General features: G+C 49.6%; 6 protein-coding genes across 6 annotated transcripts; 3 read left to right on the forward strand and 3 right to left on the reverse strand.

Moving 5' to 3' along the window:
- Positions 1 to 296: 296 nt before the first annotated feature.
- Positions 297 to 1,186, reverse strand: DEU56DRAFT_901866 (uncharacterized protein; the record flags this gene model as incomplete). Its single annotated transcript, XM_041356569.1, has 2 exons — positions 297 to 455; positions 908 to 1,186. The coding sequence occupies 2 exons, from the start codon at positions 1,184 to 1,186 to the stop codon at positions 297 to 299; spliced, it is 438 nt and encodes a 145-aa protein (XP_041207636.1).
- A 723-nt stretch (positions 1,187 to 1,909) lies between these two features.
- DEU56DRAFT_981205 (uncharacterized protein) lies at positions 1,910 to 3,057 on the forward strand (the record flags this gene model as incomplete). Its single annotated transcript, XM_041359825.1, has 4 exons — positions 1,910 to 2,030; positions 2,143 to 2,280; positions 2,331 to 2,501; positions 2,560 to 3,057. The coding sequence occupies 4 exons, from the start codon at positions 1,910 to 1,912 to the stop codon at positions 2,847 to 2,849; spliced, it is 720 nt and encodes a 239-aa protein (XP_041207637.1). The 3' UTR covers positions 2,850 to 3,057.
- Positions 3,058 to 3,620: 563 nt separating this feature from the next.
- DEU56DRAFT_720643 (uncharacterized protein) lies at positions 3,621 to 4,770 on the reverse strand (the record flags this gene model as incomplete). Its single annotated transcript, XM_041347683.1, has 6 exons — positions 3,621 to 3,722; positions 3,783 to 4,102; positions 4,153 to 4,231; positions 4,290 to 4,326; positions 4,381 to 4,636; positions 4,689 to 4,770. Coding segments are annotated over 6 exons (876 nt in total), but the record flags the coding sequence as incomplete, so codon positions are not given.
- Positions 4,771 to 5,721: 951 nt separating this feature from the next.
- On the reverse strand, positions 5,722 to 10,333 carry DEU56DRAFT_807926 (dynein heavy chain, N-terminal region 1-domain-containing protein). Its single transcript, XM_041353413.1, has 14 exons — positions 10,238 to 10,333; positions 9,750 to 10,170; positions 9,438 to 9,704; positions 9,266 to 9,390; positions 8,881 to 9,211; positions 8,260 to 8,829; positions 8,043 to 8,209; positions 7,913 to 7,990; positions 7,289 to 7,862; positions 6,988 to 7,238; positions 6,720 to 6,941; positions 6,540 to 6,669; positions 6,394 to 6,491; positions 5,722 to 6,338 (listed from the first exon to the last, which is right to left on the reverse strand). The coding sequence occupies exons 2-14, from the start codon at positions 10,009 to 10,011 to the stop codon at positions 5,904 to 5,906; spliced, it is 3,510 nt and encodes a 1,169-aa protein (XP_041207639.1). The 5' UTR covers positions 10,012 to 10,170; positions 10,238 to 10,333; the 3' UTR covers positions 5,722 to 5,903.
- Positions 10,334 to 11,032: 699 nt separating this feature from the next.
- DEU56DRAFT_807933 (NAD(P)-binding protein) lies at positions 11,033 to 12,215 on the forward strand. Its single transcript, XM_041353414.1, has 5 exons — positions 11,033 to 11,323; positions 11,380 to 11,422; positions 11,470 to 11,609; positions 11,667 to 12,070; positions 12,152 to 12,215. The coding sequence occupies exons 1-4, from the start codon at positions 11,061 to 11,063 to the stop codon at positions 12,061 to 12,063; spliced, it is 843 nt and encodes a 280-aa protein (XP_041207640.1). The 5' UTR covers positions 11,033 to 11,060; the 3' UTR covers positions 12,064 to 12,070; positions 12,152 to 12,215.
- Positions 12,216 to 13,872: 1,657 nt separating this feature from the next.
- DEU56DRAFT_807938 (uncharacterized protein) lies at positions 13,873 to 15,082 on the forward strand. Its single transcript, XM_041353415.1, has 2 exons — positions 13,873 to 14,844; positions 14,902 to 15,082. The coding sequence occupies exons 1-2, from the start codon at positions 14,053 to 14,055 to the stop codon at positions 14,914 to 14,916; spliced, it is 807 nt and encodes a 268-aa protein (XP_041207641.1). The 5' UTR covers positions 13,873 to 14,052; the 3' UTR covers positions 14,917 to 15,082.
- The last annotated feature ends 211 nt before the right edge of the window (positions 15,083 to 15,293 follow it).

Below are 15,293 nucleotides of genomic sequence, written 5' to 3' on the forward strand. Positions count from 1 at the left end.
GAAATGGCTCACGATTATGGCATCTCCGATTTGGCAGAGGGGGCCTGTCGGAAAAAAGGCAAATTTTTAATTCACCGCACCACTTCAGCTCAGGATACGTGACAAAATTTTATGCGTAACCAGCACGATACATGACATGACGGGCATGCAGAACGAATCACAGCATGAGGTCCAAGTAACGGATGGCGCGCATCGATGGAATGAGACCTGGGTACCAACAAAAAATGTAAATCACTGCATCATAATTCATGATAGCACCACACCTTGAGATCTTAATTCTTCAAGCTGTTAAATGATCACGTGCTCCAGCCCATCTCCTCCAGCGCATTTCCGAACTTCGCACCGAAACGACTGTCAGAATATCCCGTTGCTATGTGGTGTCGTATTGGGCGTTTACTCTGGCAGTGACCATTCTGGACTTGCTCGTTACCCACGGCATTGACACCGAAACTCCGCTGTGTTTCTCATGTCAAACGTCGACCATGTTTGAGCTTAAGTCTGAACTTTGAGTTCTATGTCTGAAAGAAAATGGTCACTGCAAAGTAAGTACCGTCGATGATTTGTGTAAGCTAGGTGGAGCTCTTGGTAAAAGGAGGTTACCAAAAACACGAGACGAACTTGAAGGGTACTTGGCCGAGGTGCCCAGACGATATAAATGTAGGCAAGTGGTGGGTCGTAATTACAAATGTTTAAACAGCGACGTACTCCTGGCTTGAAAATATCCTGATTTGGTTCCACGCCAAATAAGCAACTCGAAGGTTCCTAGCGTAAGATCCACCACTGGAGCCCGTCGCCAAGGAATAAGGAGACACTATCGACCCTAGGATTAGCGGATATACCAAGCCTACGTGGTCTTGAGACGCTGCACACCCCAAAGCTCTCTCCTAAATGTGTAGAACCAACGCACGATGCAAAGGACTGTCAGTAAGCACAGCAACGCAACAAGGGCGATGCAGCCTTGCAGCAGGTAATGTAAGTCCAACGCAAGCGCATTCGTCGTCTCGGTCAGATTTCCTACGAGCAGAACAGTAGACGCGAGAGTTGCGCTAATGTCAGAGGAGAGGGTGTCTGTCGTCTGTGCGAGGCGCTCGACGTTGGTGATAAGGGAATTTATGAGGCGCTTCCCGCCCAAGCTGTCTACCACTTGTTGGGCGACTTCAGCGTTGAGGATGTCGATGATTGCCATTGATTGACGGCGTTTAGAAGCTGGTGGGGGTTATGTGTCAGTGTTAGTAGTGAGAGAAATTTATATTACTTGCTGAGTTGAAGATCGTAGACTGATAGATGCAAGTATAGCCTAACACAAGTGTTCACGTTGATGTCTGTCTTGACTAGAGTCAGGAACGTTATCCATACAGGTCAAAGTCTTGGACCTACACTCGTGGCCAACGCATGTCTAGGTATGCACGTGCGTGCACCAACTAGGTCTTTACCTCACTGAGATCAAAGTAATATTCCGTCTTGCGTTCAATGTCACTGAGTTAACAGTATCGATGTGCCACGCACTGGACGAAGGACAAAGGCTGGAGCATATATAAAGAACAAGAGACGTATCCGATGTAATACCGGATATGAGATATGTAGACGTCGGTCCAATCTGCAGGGTGCTGGCGTAGAGGAAATCCCTTACATGAGGGCCACATCGGGAACCGGGAAAATGGACACTCGGCATGTCTGTCGCAGACTGATCCGTGTCAGCGGCTTTGGTGAATTCGGTCGGAGGTTCAAGCTAACATTCATTACGTCTCAAACCATGTACATGACATGCGGCATAGAGTCGGATGAGGTGAACTATCTGAGGCAGCAAAAGTATTGATTTCACAGACAATTCCCCCAGAGTCGGCGACAGACTTGCCCCTAGAGTGTCCATAAGCTAGACTTTCACCCCACGTCGTGCACACAACACGCAATGTCCGTAACCCCACCACTTCCTACTTCTCCCTCCAATACGTCCTTGGTGATCACGTATAATGCCATGTCAGGTACTGCAATTTCCGACGATCTCATGAAATTGTGTGCGCAACTCTTCAGTACGAACTACGGAATTTGGAGCGAATAGGCAAGCAGTATCTCGAAGTACACCAAACCAGGTCAGCTCTTACTTGTGTTGGGTCTGTCACTTTTCTCAGTTCATTTTCGCAGGTCAACCAGTCAAGATGACTGCTAGCAAGTTGCGAAGCCAATCTGTTTCCATTCCAGAATGTACTGTCCTGGTGACGTGTTTTCAGCATGAGAAACTCGTCGGTCATGCCTTCGCAAGTGTCTGGTCTTTTGAAGGAGGTAAGTCTATGTGTATATTCTTATGGTGTTTCAAGTTCACGTCTTCGCAGGTGTGGTTGGGTGGATCACTCAGCTCGTCGTTGACAAGAGTCTGCGTAGACGATACATTGCAACTCAGCTGTTGCAAACCCTCAAGGTTCACCCCTTGTTTCAAAGAGTCACAGCTGTTGGCCTTGTTTCGTCTCATCCTGCCGCATGCACTGCTTTGGCAAAGTATGCCGGTATGTTTTCGTTTATATCATATATGTAGTCAGTTATCGCAACTAACAATGAATAAAGGTGTCAGTGTGCATGCAGTCGACTTGTCTTTCATTCGTGAAAATGCGGCGAAGGTTCTGGAGGCCTCCACCGTTGACTACCTCAAAAGCGGACAACTTCGCGGTGCTCTCTTTCAGGAGAACGTAGGCACTGGGGCTGTCTCGTCTGCATTCACTGAATTTTATGTTGATCACGCGGAACCGTCGAAGGCGTTGGAAAAATTCAAAGCGAGGGGTAAATGGTGCTTGGGTGAACTTCTCGAAGGACACGAATATCTTGCTCTCTTTTCTGTGTCGCCTTTGAGTGATTGATATTAGCGGCTTAGGTATGTAATCTTTGCAGTGGTGCGCAAGCCGGGAGCCTGGGCCATGGCCTTCCTTGTAGGTGCAATACTATGCTTAGGGTCAGACATGATACATGATAGACTAGCTTACGCCAAGTTGTCGTCGACATCAGGTTGGCCTAGAGCGACAATAAACGTGATTTTTGCGCTGCGGCCCAGATCTGACAAATTCGAGGTGAATAGATCTCGTACGGGAGAACATTCAAGATCCACATGAACTGAACATTGCATCTTCGCCCGTACGGAGTCACCATGTAAGGATACTTGAATCGGGGACTCGTGAATATTGTGTTTAGCGAACGCAAGCACGTCGATGTGGGGGTACTTTTAATTATAGAGATGATGGAATCGACCCGCCCGTCGAATCAGTTGCATCACCACCAAATGTCTGCTGACCTCGACTATCTCTCCTAACCAGACCATAAAAGGAAAATCGTCATTTCTTCTTCATTACGAACATGCAGTAACAAGGGACAAAGGAAAGTGCTGGTGAAGTCAGACATATACCTCATATACATCATATATATCAGGCAGCATTGCCGACAGACAATCAACTTGCTACCAAAGTTGCAAATGACCCAGGAAAGCTTCACAAATATAAAGTAAACGTCCGTCATGCTATAGGCGCCGCTACTTCCGCCACCTTCTCGGAAACAGAACACAACTGAACGACGTCCTGCTCTGGCCTGCCTATTCGTTCGTTGTCGGTTCCCGATGTCGTATCCGATACAGTCCTTGTGAATTCTACAGCCGTAGGCATCGCAGTAGCTCGCGTCGACCACTCGCGTGTAACTGCCCGCCCCCGTGCAACACGAATGATGATCAGCAATTGGGCAATGCCCTAGTTCAACAAAGACAAATACCATCAGAGACGCAGGTAACTTAGATTTTGTCTGCTTACCTGGATTTTGGTAACAGATAGGAAACATAGAGTGGTGAGGCCATTTGCATGCACAGCAAATGCAACTATGAAAACAACAGCGAACGCGGAATATAACGCTGCGGACTCGATGACCATAAGGGCGACAGTATCATATGTGCTGGAATCATATTGGGCCATGATCTCCCTCATGCGTCCTCGCATGACGAACAAGCGATTCGTCACTAGAATGGTATACATCACGGTGTGCCCTACTTCGAGGCCGAGGTAGGCAAGCTCGATCCTGATGCTGTAAAATGAAGCACCGGTGCTCGCCTCGATCAAAACCATAATAGAAAACACTAGTCGAGAAGTCAGTTACTGTTGTCCCCTAGTGGATGATGAACTGCACCGATCATGACAACATAGATTGCGATCATCGGGACCATCACCCGTCTTGACCAATTCCATATCACAAAACATCGGTGAAGCTAAGTATTTCCAAGCATCAGGGTTGTATCAGACGATCTGGCAAACTATTTGGCTCACGAGCAGAGCTTGCATAAACCACTCCTGAATGTGAGCACTAGACGGAACGTCAATACTAGAGTTCTTGAGGTGGACAGGCAACGACACTTACCCGCCAAGTGCCAGGAGGTTGATACGATTAGTCATGTAGTTCTCGATTAGCGCGAGCGGACCGCCAGGCGCGTCACGATTGTCTATCCAAATCATTTCCGTATACTTTGCGTTCAAAGCAAAGCTTATCGACATCAATACGAACGTGATGAAGACGTAGAACAAAAGCGCGCGACGATGTTCTGCAATTTTTTCCTCATATCGAGGACGTTGCATGAGAGCAGTACAGGCTTGCACTGTGAGGAAAAAGTATATGCCTATTGTGGTACATGAGTCCTTCCATATTGTCGCATCCGAGAGAAAACACACCATAGAAAACACACGATAACATCATTCCATCAAGGCGAAATTTTTCAATGGATAGATTCGTCTGTGGGGTTTCGGATGACATGACCCCGAACTTGATGGCTGAATAAAGGGAGGTGGAGGCAGACAGTACTTAGCCGAGGTGCAAGTGGTTGAGACAACAAGTCGATAGATAGCGACGGGCGGAGAGCAGCCATTTTATGGAGAACTCGGAATAGAGTTTCTTCTATGGGGCAACAAAGCCAAGCGCATGAGGTTAAGGTGAATCGATGACGTGGGGGATGTCACTCACAGACACAACATTTTGACATGCAGGATCCTGTACATAAGACCGAGATAACAAGCCAAAGCTAGAGGGGTCAAGTTACTGTTCTGAAAGGCTGTTTGATCTCGACTTGAGTGTCGTAGTCGATTCAAAACATGCTCTCTTCTACATGAGATCGTCAATTCCAAGCTTGTGTTAATATGATAGCTCGGTTATTTTACACGAACTCTCGCACACAAACCTGAACGTCGACCTCCGTGTACCTCAGCTTCACGTAACATACCTAGCCCGTGACCCTCAAGGCTCAAGCTCATTTAACTCACAAGCCAAGCACCCCCATATGCCCTCCACAGGTCTTGGCCTCCGCAGTAAGTGAGGTAATGCACGTACCTTATTCCTCTCAAAGCCTGGAAGCCCGAAGTAATTCGGAAGGGTAACAGGGCACCTATCACGCCGAGACGTTCCCCTACAAAAATCTCTTGCGAGACGCCTTGCGACCCTTGCGACAAGACGAGGTTGTCCCCTGTCAGTCGAGCCCACACAAACATTGATGGGCCTGGCTCGTTACTGCCAGGAGAAGACAAGCAGTGCAGCATTGGCGTAAAGGGATTGATGAGCGGGGAAAGATCAGCGCTAGCGGCTAGCGCGAATGTTTACCAATACAAGTGGCACTGGCAGGTGACCCGAAGAGGTTGTATTAATACGTTTAGTATTATTTATTTTTAGGCTTTCTTATGTTATTATCTATCCATTTATCATTTTCAGAAAAAAGGGGGAGGCGCAGGTGCATCAAGTACTCAGGTCCTCAGGATCCATTACAAAATGTTTACGCGTAACTGATACAATAGAACATGATGGGGCATGTAAAATGAAACACAGCGTGAGGTCCAAATAACGAACGGCGCGATGCATGGATGGGTATCAAAAAAAGAAAAAGAAGTATGTACCACAACTTAAAATCTTCGTGCTCCTCCAACCAAACCCTCTATCGAATGGTGCTCCAGCTCGTTCCGCGCCTTCATGATGGATGCATGCATCTCCTTCATCGCGTTCCCAAGCTTCACACCGAAACGACTGAGAATGTCCCGTTGCCATGCATCATACTTGGCGTTTACTCTCGCTTGGACTTGCTCGTAATCGACGACACAGACGCCGAAGCTAAGCTGTGTTTCTGACGTGTCAAATGTCGACCGTGTTTTCTTGATCTCTGTCAGAAGCTGTTGCCAATGCGCGAGGGAGTCGCCTAAGCGATTGAAGACATATTCCGCCTCCAGATCCCACAGCGACTGGAACTGTAGCCACTTGGCTACATAGTCTTTGAGCTTTTGAACTTTGAGTTCTATGAGAGAAAACGGTCGCTCTAGAGTGTTGTCCGAGAATCGTGTGAGCTGAGTGGAGCTGGTAAGGACGAGATAACATCGACATATTGTGGGAGATACGCACAAGAGATGTATATGTTGTTTCTGACACTTGCGTGCCCTGCATCTGCAACCCAATCTCGTATCGAGAGCTTTGGATGCGTCTTAATCGGCAGATAACACCTACCCAAGGAATTAGTGATTTCTCGAGCATTGAGATACCCTGCGTACCTAGCCAGTCATGCAGTTGCTTTATCCAAGTTGCACGTGCATATTCTATCGGCGGATCAAGGAAGATCACTTGGTTCTGTATCCGAATCTCGTGAACGATGGGTTTTACAGTCATATTGCCCTCGGCGACCTGGAAAGATGAGTCAGTGCTAGCTTCAAATCAACAACAACATATCGTACCCTCTCCTCTTTCCCGCCTTTGCCAGCACGTCGCTTGTTGGCGATGTCCCGCAAAGGCATCGGGTCCCGACGCGCATCGCCATCATCCGTCCGATCAAACTCAGAGCACCAGAGCTGAATGATATAAGCCAAGCGCTGAAGCAGGATCTCCTCTATCCGCTTATCGAGATCAGCCACCCACTGTTCAAGATTAGCGTATCCCTCCAGATTCAGGCGATCGATCTGCATGTATTCAGCACACAAACAATAACGACAAACAATAACTCACAGCAGCTTGAATCTTGCCTAGATGTTCTGAAAACGCCTCGCTCGTATATGTGCAGGTTGCGAGATCCTCGACTGCTCGAAGAATGTTGCGATACAGGTCGATTACATTGTTTGTCTTATCCTGTAGGACAGACACAACGCTCGCAAACTCCCGCACGAATTGGATATGTCGGTTTTCGCGTCCGTCGGCACTACTAACATACCGTGCGGTGTCGTATTGGTTGACAAAGTAATCCCACTTGATGCTCATACCTAGACAAAAAGCGTCAGACACGATGAACCGACGGTCCGAATCTAAGCACCTTTGGCAACCATCCGCTGAGCCTCGTTCCGGTATTCGGCAACCAACCACTCTATACCCATATTATTCTCTACCAGATCCAGAGTCTGTCCGTAGGTCCTGACAGTCTCCATGAGACTGACAGCATGAGGATATACTCGCTTCGCATCCTTCGCCATGGTCGCGGTCGCGTGTGGGACCTGGAAGTTTAGCCAGAGCAAATTGCGAACCTCCTTGAAGAGCGTGATGATTTGCGGGTCAAAGTTTACCGCTAGTTGGAATCCCCCTCCCCGCAATCTCACAATCTCAAAGAGACGGCCATTGACACCCATGTCGCGCCGGTTGATGTCATGTAGCCAGGCTTCATACACTGGCCGTGTCTCTAGCTTCTTCCTGAATGCGGCGCTTTCTGACTGGAGTTTCTGGCCCTCTGCATAGAGCTCCCAGCCCTTGCCAAGTACATCTTCCACTCGTTTCATGTAGGTGAGTAGCTGTCGCTCGATTTGCCGAGCCCAGATGATGGCACCAGCTATTGGAGGTAGGTCGCGCATTTGCGACATGTGATAGGCTTCAGAGAACCGGTATTGCGTTTTGAACTTGATGGTCATTATGAGTAACGGGGACGGTACAAGAGTAGGCTACCTACCTTGTCGTGAAGTCGCTTGATATCCTCCTTTACTGAGTCAATGAGTTGAGTTTGATACTCTTGGATAGCTCCACGAATCTGTGGGATATGAGCTTAAACATGCGTTAGGTCGTCTCATAAGATGAGCTACCTTCGGGCGAACAAAAAGTGCATTGAATTTGGAGAAGACTCTGAACATTTCATTCGCGTTTCTTGCCGTGCCTAGCCTGTCGCGTAGCCGTGCAATGATTTGGTTCTCGACCCTTGCAACCCGTTCATTGTATGCGTTTTCAGCAGCCACCCAAATTTCCGTGCCCTCTGCGAAGGGAGTGAGGTGCCTTCAACAACAATATGTGAAAGTCGCTCACCAACAGAAACATCGAGAACATCAATGCGTTTTACCACTTCATACGCCTCCTTCACTTCTTCCTCCATGTCCATCCCGCCCACCTCCTTGGTCATGCTCCCCAAACCCTTCGTGGGCCCCGTCATCACCGCCAGCTGCTCGTGCTGCTTCCTCCAGTCGCGCAGATACCTCGTCCGCTCCTGTAGTTTCGCGTGCGCAGCAACGACTTTGATGGGGACAAACTTCTCTCCGCGTTTGCGCATAACCTCGCGGGCGACATTCGTGAACTCCTTGATGAGGTCATCCCACGTCCGAAAAATGTTCATGGTCTGGCCGAGTAAGCGGTCAAAGGTCTCGTACGGGGTGTATGACAGCCTATGTGACGTCAGCACGCGTAATAGTTGGTCGTTGAAATCACGAGAAATCGCCTCCACGAGAGGTAGTGCCCGACGGATTGGGTACGGCGAAAGCTTGAGCTTGCGATTGATATGTCCAAAGATGAGCACCAGTGATTCTTGGATTTTTTCAAGATCTGTCGCAGATAATAACTCATTGAGAGGAAAGTCTTTCATCAGCTGGTTGTATTTGTGCACTAACGATACTCGTCAGCAACTCCAATGACTATGCTAGAAAGAAAGCGCACCAAGATCCGTAGAAGACTTCAAGCCGGTGTCCGTCATAAAACTGACTGTTGCGAGATATCGCTTCGCATTTCGAAGGCATTCCATGACCATGGTCACTTCATCGCTGCGTAGCTGAGTCTCAATACCCTCCAGTGCCCGTTCAAGACTCAGCCAGAAATTGATTTCTTGCGACGCTGTGCCAGAGGACACGTCACGCGATAGCTTGGTGACTGCTTGAATGGCCTTGATCCACATGTTGACGTGTCCGTGCAAAGTGTTGAGGAACGAACTCTCGTTTACGAGCTTTTGAGATATGTGCGATATATTTGGACGGGAACCTGAAGCACGAGCCTAGTGTGATGTCTTCAGCCTTTAGACAACTATCGTCACTGCGCAGGAACAGACCTCTTCTACGGCGCGTTGTATGGCTGGATGGATGATCAAATGCGTCTCAGGTATTTCCACATTCTGTTGAAGGTGTAATAATGACAATTCCAGTTCGGCAAACTTCTTCTTGGTCATGGGTATCCCTATAACGCAAGTGAGTGAAGCCGAAAAAAAGGAAGTGCGAGCATACCCATTTTACTATCCCCGTCCTTACCCCCACCCCGTGCTCCGACAAAAGCATCAAACCAGGGCTTAACACCACAGCTTACGACGGCATGCAAACTCTCGTACGGTGTGTCTTCGCCTCCAAACAAATTGAGGATATGTAGTTGTGTGGCAAGAGGTGTGACAGGATCCAAAATGGGACCGCGTTTGATGAGTGCAAGTGATGTAACACTCGCAGCAGAATAAGTCAGTTGCGAAGTCAAGTGGTATGAGTAAGTCTGTGGCGCGTCCTCTAGTACGCGTTAGGTCCGTTTCTAAATTGGATGCAAAAGCTCACCCTCTGCCTCGTCCCTCGTTTTTACCACGTAAATCACGCCTCCACCCTCTGCCGCAAAGCGAGTGACTCTTTCGTCAAATTCTTCATCAAACAAGGTTACAAACTCCTCGGGTAGAGCGCCAAGTACCGGGGGCAGGAGCGACACGAGATAAGATTGAAACAGTGATGTATCAAAGGCAGGAGGCGTGTCTACAGGGCTGTCATGTGGAAGGACACCGTTTGAATTCGTAAGAGGGGTTGTAGGGACATCTGGGGTAGACATGGCAGGTGATTCAGGACGATCCAGCGGTTCAATAGATGCAAGAGAAGCAGATGAAGAATTCGAAAACCTTGGTGTCGAAAAGCCTATTCCTTTCCAAAACCCGGTAGCAGCACCTGCCAAGCGTCTCGGGATAGCCTTCCGGTGGCTTGTGTAGTAAACCTGACCAGGAGCGTTATCAGTACCCATTTTGTGAATGAAACATATGGTGTAGAAGGGTTTTCATTACCTTGTCCTGCCACGTTCCACAAGAACGAGGCGCGAGCGCGTGAGCTGGTATGTACTTAGCTACTTGAGACGCCCAGTCGCGTTTCGAGAGACCAACTTCAATTTCACACTCCGACAGCAGAAAAGTTAATTAACTTTACCACAGTCTTCTTCAAGTTCTATATGCTAGCGGCGAGCGCTAGTTGGTGACTCTACGACAACAACGACAACGCTATAGCACGATGATGATGAAGGTATGAGAAGAAAACAGTCGCACGATTAGCTATGGAGCGAGGTATGTTTTGTTGTGAAATCATGGGATGCTGGCATCTTCTCAGTTTTGAATGTCCTAACGCGTCGAGTGCGGCTCCGGGTTTTTTCTTAGCCGTTCTCGTTTTTGCTGAGTTCGGTAAACATTTAGTGAGCATTGTCCTGCAAATACACGGCTCGAATCCTCATTGAACAGAACGTGATAGAGCTTTCGACGATGATATCACGAGTAACGAGGTGATGAACAAATGGCAACATACTACTAGCATGATGCCAAAGGAATCAGAATTGGACTCGTGAGTGACATCGCAATGGCTACTTAACAACCTCACGTAGTCATTACTACGTGCTTGTTTAGGTTCATGACATTAACCTATGAAAAGCCTTACAAACTTGATGCATGATGAACGTAAGCGCGGCGCGGACTATCATAGCTGGGTAGTCATGTGTTGTAGGGAACAGCCGGGGTCCTGTCCTCCTGACCAGTTACTCGAGATAAGCATAATTGATAGTGAGCACTGAGCACACTTTGGACCAAGTTTCCCCCTCTCTCTCTCTGTCTGACCGCCCTGACAATGAAGATTGCCATCACCGGATGCAACGGGGACGTAGGCAAACGAGTTGTGCTTTGGGTGCTCAAGGAAGGGCACACCGTAGTCGGCGCAGACCGTGTCATTGTACCAGATACCGATTTCTACGACAATCCTGCCTTCTCTTTCCATCAAGCGGACTTTAATGACTTTGATACGGCTTTGAAGGTCTTCGAGGGTTGCGATGCAATCATCCAATTGGCAGCTTTTGCACACCCAATGCACTACAAGGTTAAGGTGCATAACGAGTAAGAATTCCCCTCCATCACAGTACTTCTTAAAGGTTGTCACCCGCCATGTGCAGAAATGTCGTGATCACTTGGAATGTCCTGCGTGCAGCTGCTGAGGTGACTCAGAACATACCACAGATAATATATCAACTAAATATCCTCAGTTAGGAATAGACCGTGTCGCTGTAGCGTCCTCGGTCAATGTCTTGCGTGGGGTGTTCGGCACAGAGCCCACCTTTCGCTACTTTCCGATCGATGAGAACCACCCATGCGAACCTGACGAGCCTTATGGGCTTTCCAAATTGTGATTAATCCATGATTATCGAAGAAATAATAATAGAGCCTGACCAAATCCTCCCAGAATTGGTGAGATACAAGCAGATACCATCGTCCGAAGATACCCATCCATGCGGGTTGCAAGCATGCGCATGCACAAGGTCGCCCCTACGCGCGCATGGGCCTATAGAGAGGATTACTTCCGCTCCAGAGGTGACCTATGGAGCTACGTCCAAATGGACTCAGCAGCGGATGCCTTCCTGCGTGCAGTGACTGTGGGGATGGATCAATGGACAGGACACGAAACATTTTTCATTGCCGCGCCTCAGCTGGCCGCCGATGAGGATTGGCTGGAACTGAAGGAGAAATATTTCCCAGACGTGCAGGTAAAATCTGGCTGGGTCGAGAGTGGCGGGAAAGGATTTTTTGACTGTAGTAAAGCTGAGCGCCTGCTTGGCTGGGTCCACGTGGACTACGCATAAGTACGAACTTCTATGTTTGAATGTATTTGATAGATAGAGTGAAACTGTGTCATGAGTACTGATAGCGCGCGAGACTCATTATTCTTACGCATTCCACTTCAAGGGAGGCCGGCTAGCCAGCAGGCCCATCAGAGAACCGACGAGTTCTTTACGGTGCGTTGCGAGGCCTTCATATCTACAAGGCTGTTACTGTATAGTACCGTCAGACCCAACATCCGTCTTCAGTCCTGTGACTCCTGTCATCATGCTACGCTTCCGCGAGGCGACTTCACGTGCTCTGGAGGAGCTGTTCAATACTGCTGATGTTCTGGCATTTGATACTGAGCGGCGCTCAGAGGTATTCCAGATGCCCAGGACTTGTGACTGCACCGTCTATCGTTGCTGCTATGTGAAACGAGATAGGAAAGCTTCATTGGATTGAAGGTGGCTTGCTGTCTGGTTGCAGAGCAACTGAAACGGGAGTTGTCAATGAGGACTTGGGCGGCAACGCGAAGATTGCGATGGGCGCGGAATCACGAAAGGATGCCCCAGCCAACACGAGGTGAATAAACTCTTACGTGACCTGATGATATTGCACGATGCAGGACTCGAGGCAATTGCGTGAAAATTAGCGCACATCCAAATGCAGATAAACTCAACTGTGTAAATGTATAACGAAGCCTTGCGTGGTCTTCCTTGCCACTTCAATATCACGAAACGCAAGGTAACGCAACATGAGTATGAGGGTGAATTGATATATAGGGCTACATGGCGAACGTGATATCCTGTGTGTCGCAACCACACAATGCTATACATCAGCGCTCAGTCGCACATGCTATACCAGAGAAAGCCACACGGCCTCATCACACACCAAAATCTTGACGGACATGAATAGAAGTACACAGCACTCGATGCTTGGACAGACCCTGCACCTTGTTAGACGCCAGAGAATAGCACTCACGTGTGAGACTAACGAACACATCATGCCGCACAAAGGGGCGAGAACCATGAAACGCGTTCAACACGCGCGCGCCTCGGCTCGCGAACAACATGTGCCCACCAGCGAGGCACAATATACATATACCATGACCTTTCACCCCCAACGCCCATGAATTTTGAATCCATAGCCATCGACTCCTAGCACATGAATAGATTCGCCAATTCCGAAAGGCGCGAAGATGCACCCCCAGACCCCACCACTCAGCCTCAAGTGCTCGAACCGCAGCAACAGCAACAGCGACAAGAGCGACAGCGGCAGCAGCAGCAGCAGCAGCAACCACCTCCGAGTGCGAACCACCCAAATACCTGTGAAATACCGTGACTAACACAGACCACCCCGCAGATATCCCACCCAAAGATGATCCCTCACGGCCCGATGACCCCAGCAGACAGCTCGCGCCAGCCGAGCGCACCCCCGAAGACCGCGAGCGCAGCCGCTCGAATCAGCGCACAGCAGCCGCAGAAGACCGGGGCAAACAACAACAACGTGCACCAGGAGAGCTCCTGTCCGAGGACCGTACCAGGCAGCGCCCGAACCCAGTAGAGGACCGTGGAAAACAACGTGCACCAGCTGAGGCCCCCCCTGAAGACCGCGATCGCACTAAACAGCGCCAACCCGCCGCAGAAGATCGCGGCAGGCAACGTGCCCCCGCAGAGCTCCAGCAAGCCCCACAATACAACGAACGTTCACCCCTCTTCACGCCCCCTCCGGCTGCAGGTCCAAGCCGCGGGTATGATGCATACAGCCACCGCCAGCCCTCGCCCGCCGAGTCAGATGACATCGTCATCACAGACAACCGCACGCAGCCCCGACACCAGCCCCAACCCCAACCCCAACCCCAACCCCAGCCTAAAACAGGCTTCTGGGCGCGTTTCACAGGTCCTGCAAGAGACAGGGGCGAGCCAGAGCCCGCGAGCGCACGCACGCGCGGCCGGCTTCCCCCACAGCCCTCCCGTCCCAACGTCATACTCTTCGGCGAGCGTGGCGCGGGAAAAAGCTCGCTCATCAACATGCTCGTCGGCCGGGATGTCTCAAATCCATCCGACCCAGGCCTCGCAACATTTGCGAGCAGGGGGTACGCTGTCGACGTGGGCGGGCGGGAAGTGGTGGTGTGGGAAACAGTGGGGCTGCAGAAGGGGGAGCATCACGACGCGCTTTCCGAGGGTGCTGCGAAGAACCTGCAGGGATTGATTCAAAACGTTCATGGCGGCCTCAATCTCCTTCTGTACTGCGTCAACGCCGCGCGCGCGAGTGAGGCTCTAGAAGTCAATTATGACGCGTTTTTTAACATTATCGGAGGCAAGAAGGTGCCCGTGGTGCTCGTTGTGACGGGTCTGGAGAACATGGATCCGATGGAGGGGTGGTGGAAGGAGCACGAAGCTGAATTTAAGAAGCATTGGCTGACGTTCGACGGACATGCCTGCATCACCACTATAAGAGGGAAACCACTCAAGGACGGTCCTGGCCACTGGCACGACGAGCAATATGAGCAGTCCAGACTAGCTGTCAAGGAGCTGATCAAGGCAAAACTTGGTACGCCCATCTTCGTTCGGGAGGAAGGGAAATTAGCGGAGTTGAGGGAGCTCTTGCGAGAGCAAAATGGGACCGCGGCGGGCCAAAACGCAGATAAAGGAAAGAATGGATGGATTCTAGGAGAAACGGAGGGTACTCGAGAAGTGAATAATGGCTACGGAAGCACGCGTGACGAGCAGCCGGACGATGATAGGGGAGACAGGGTGGAACGAGAGGGAAGGACTGCGTCGTTAGCATTACTGGGTGGGTTGTTTGCCGTATTTGTTTTCCTACATTCAGGCGTCATCAGTTGCTTTTGATTACGAGACTTTCAGACATGCACGAACTTTTTCATACGCTAATAACACTCACTCATTTCATCCGTATTTCTTCTGGCGTTAAACATTTGCTCCTCGACGAAGCTGAAAATTGTAGTGGCATATTCCAATCCATCTGAGAAAAAAGGATTATGCAACATTATAAGTTGGTAAAGTACTATACACACTTTGCATCCATGAGCTACACCTCGATTTTTACGCATGTTGCACAGAACACAGGTTAGCGTCGCTGATCGATGTAGTACAGGAAGGAATAGCTCACTCTTGTGAAATTATCCATAGTTTCTTCCTGCGATCATCGTTATAGCGACATAAGTGCATCGCTCATACCGGCAAGACTCAGGCTGAGTCACTCAGCTGAGCTGGACACCATGATGCTGCTCGAACACGGTGCCGGGGAT

The sequence above is a fragment of the Suillus clintonianus genome (assembly GCF_016758775.1).
Source record: "Suillus clintonianus strain FC179 chromosome Unknown DEU56scaffold_43, whole genome shotgun sequence".
Lineage (NCBI taxonomy): Eukaryota > Fungi > Basidiomycota > Agaricomycetes > Boletales > Suillaceae > Suillus > Suillus clintonianus.

Coding starts and splice junctions, on each gene's coding strand:
- DEU56DRAFT_807926 (XM_041353413.1), bottom strand. CDS start 10,011: ATGTCTACCCCAGATGTCCCTACAACCCCTCTTACGAATTCAAACGGT. Junction 6,492..6,539: donor GCAACTGCATGACTGGCTAG/GTACGCAGGGTA, acceptor TTCCTTGGGTAG/GTGTTATCTGCCGATTAAGA. Junction 6,339..6,393: donor AAACAACATATACATCTCTT/GTGCGTATCTCC, acceptor AGCTCCACTCAG/CTCACACGATTCTCGGACAA.
- DEU56DRAFT_807933 (XM_041353414.1), top strand. CDS start 11,061: ATGAAGATTGCCATCACCGGATGCAACGGGGACGTAGGCAAACGAGTT. Junction 11,423..11,469: donor TCCTGCGTGCAGCTGCTGAG/GTGACTCAGAAC, acceptor AAATATCCTCAG/TTAGGAATAGACCGTGTCGC. Junction 11,610..11,666: donor CCTTATGGGCTTTCCAAATT/GTGATTAATCCA, acceptor AAATCCTCCCAG/AATTGGTGAGATACAAGCAG.
- DEU56DRAFT_807938 (XM_041353415.1), top strand. CDS start 14,053: ATGCTCGTCGGCCGGGATGTCTCAAATCCATCCGACCCAGGCCTCGCA.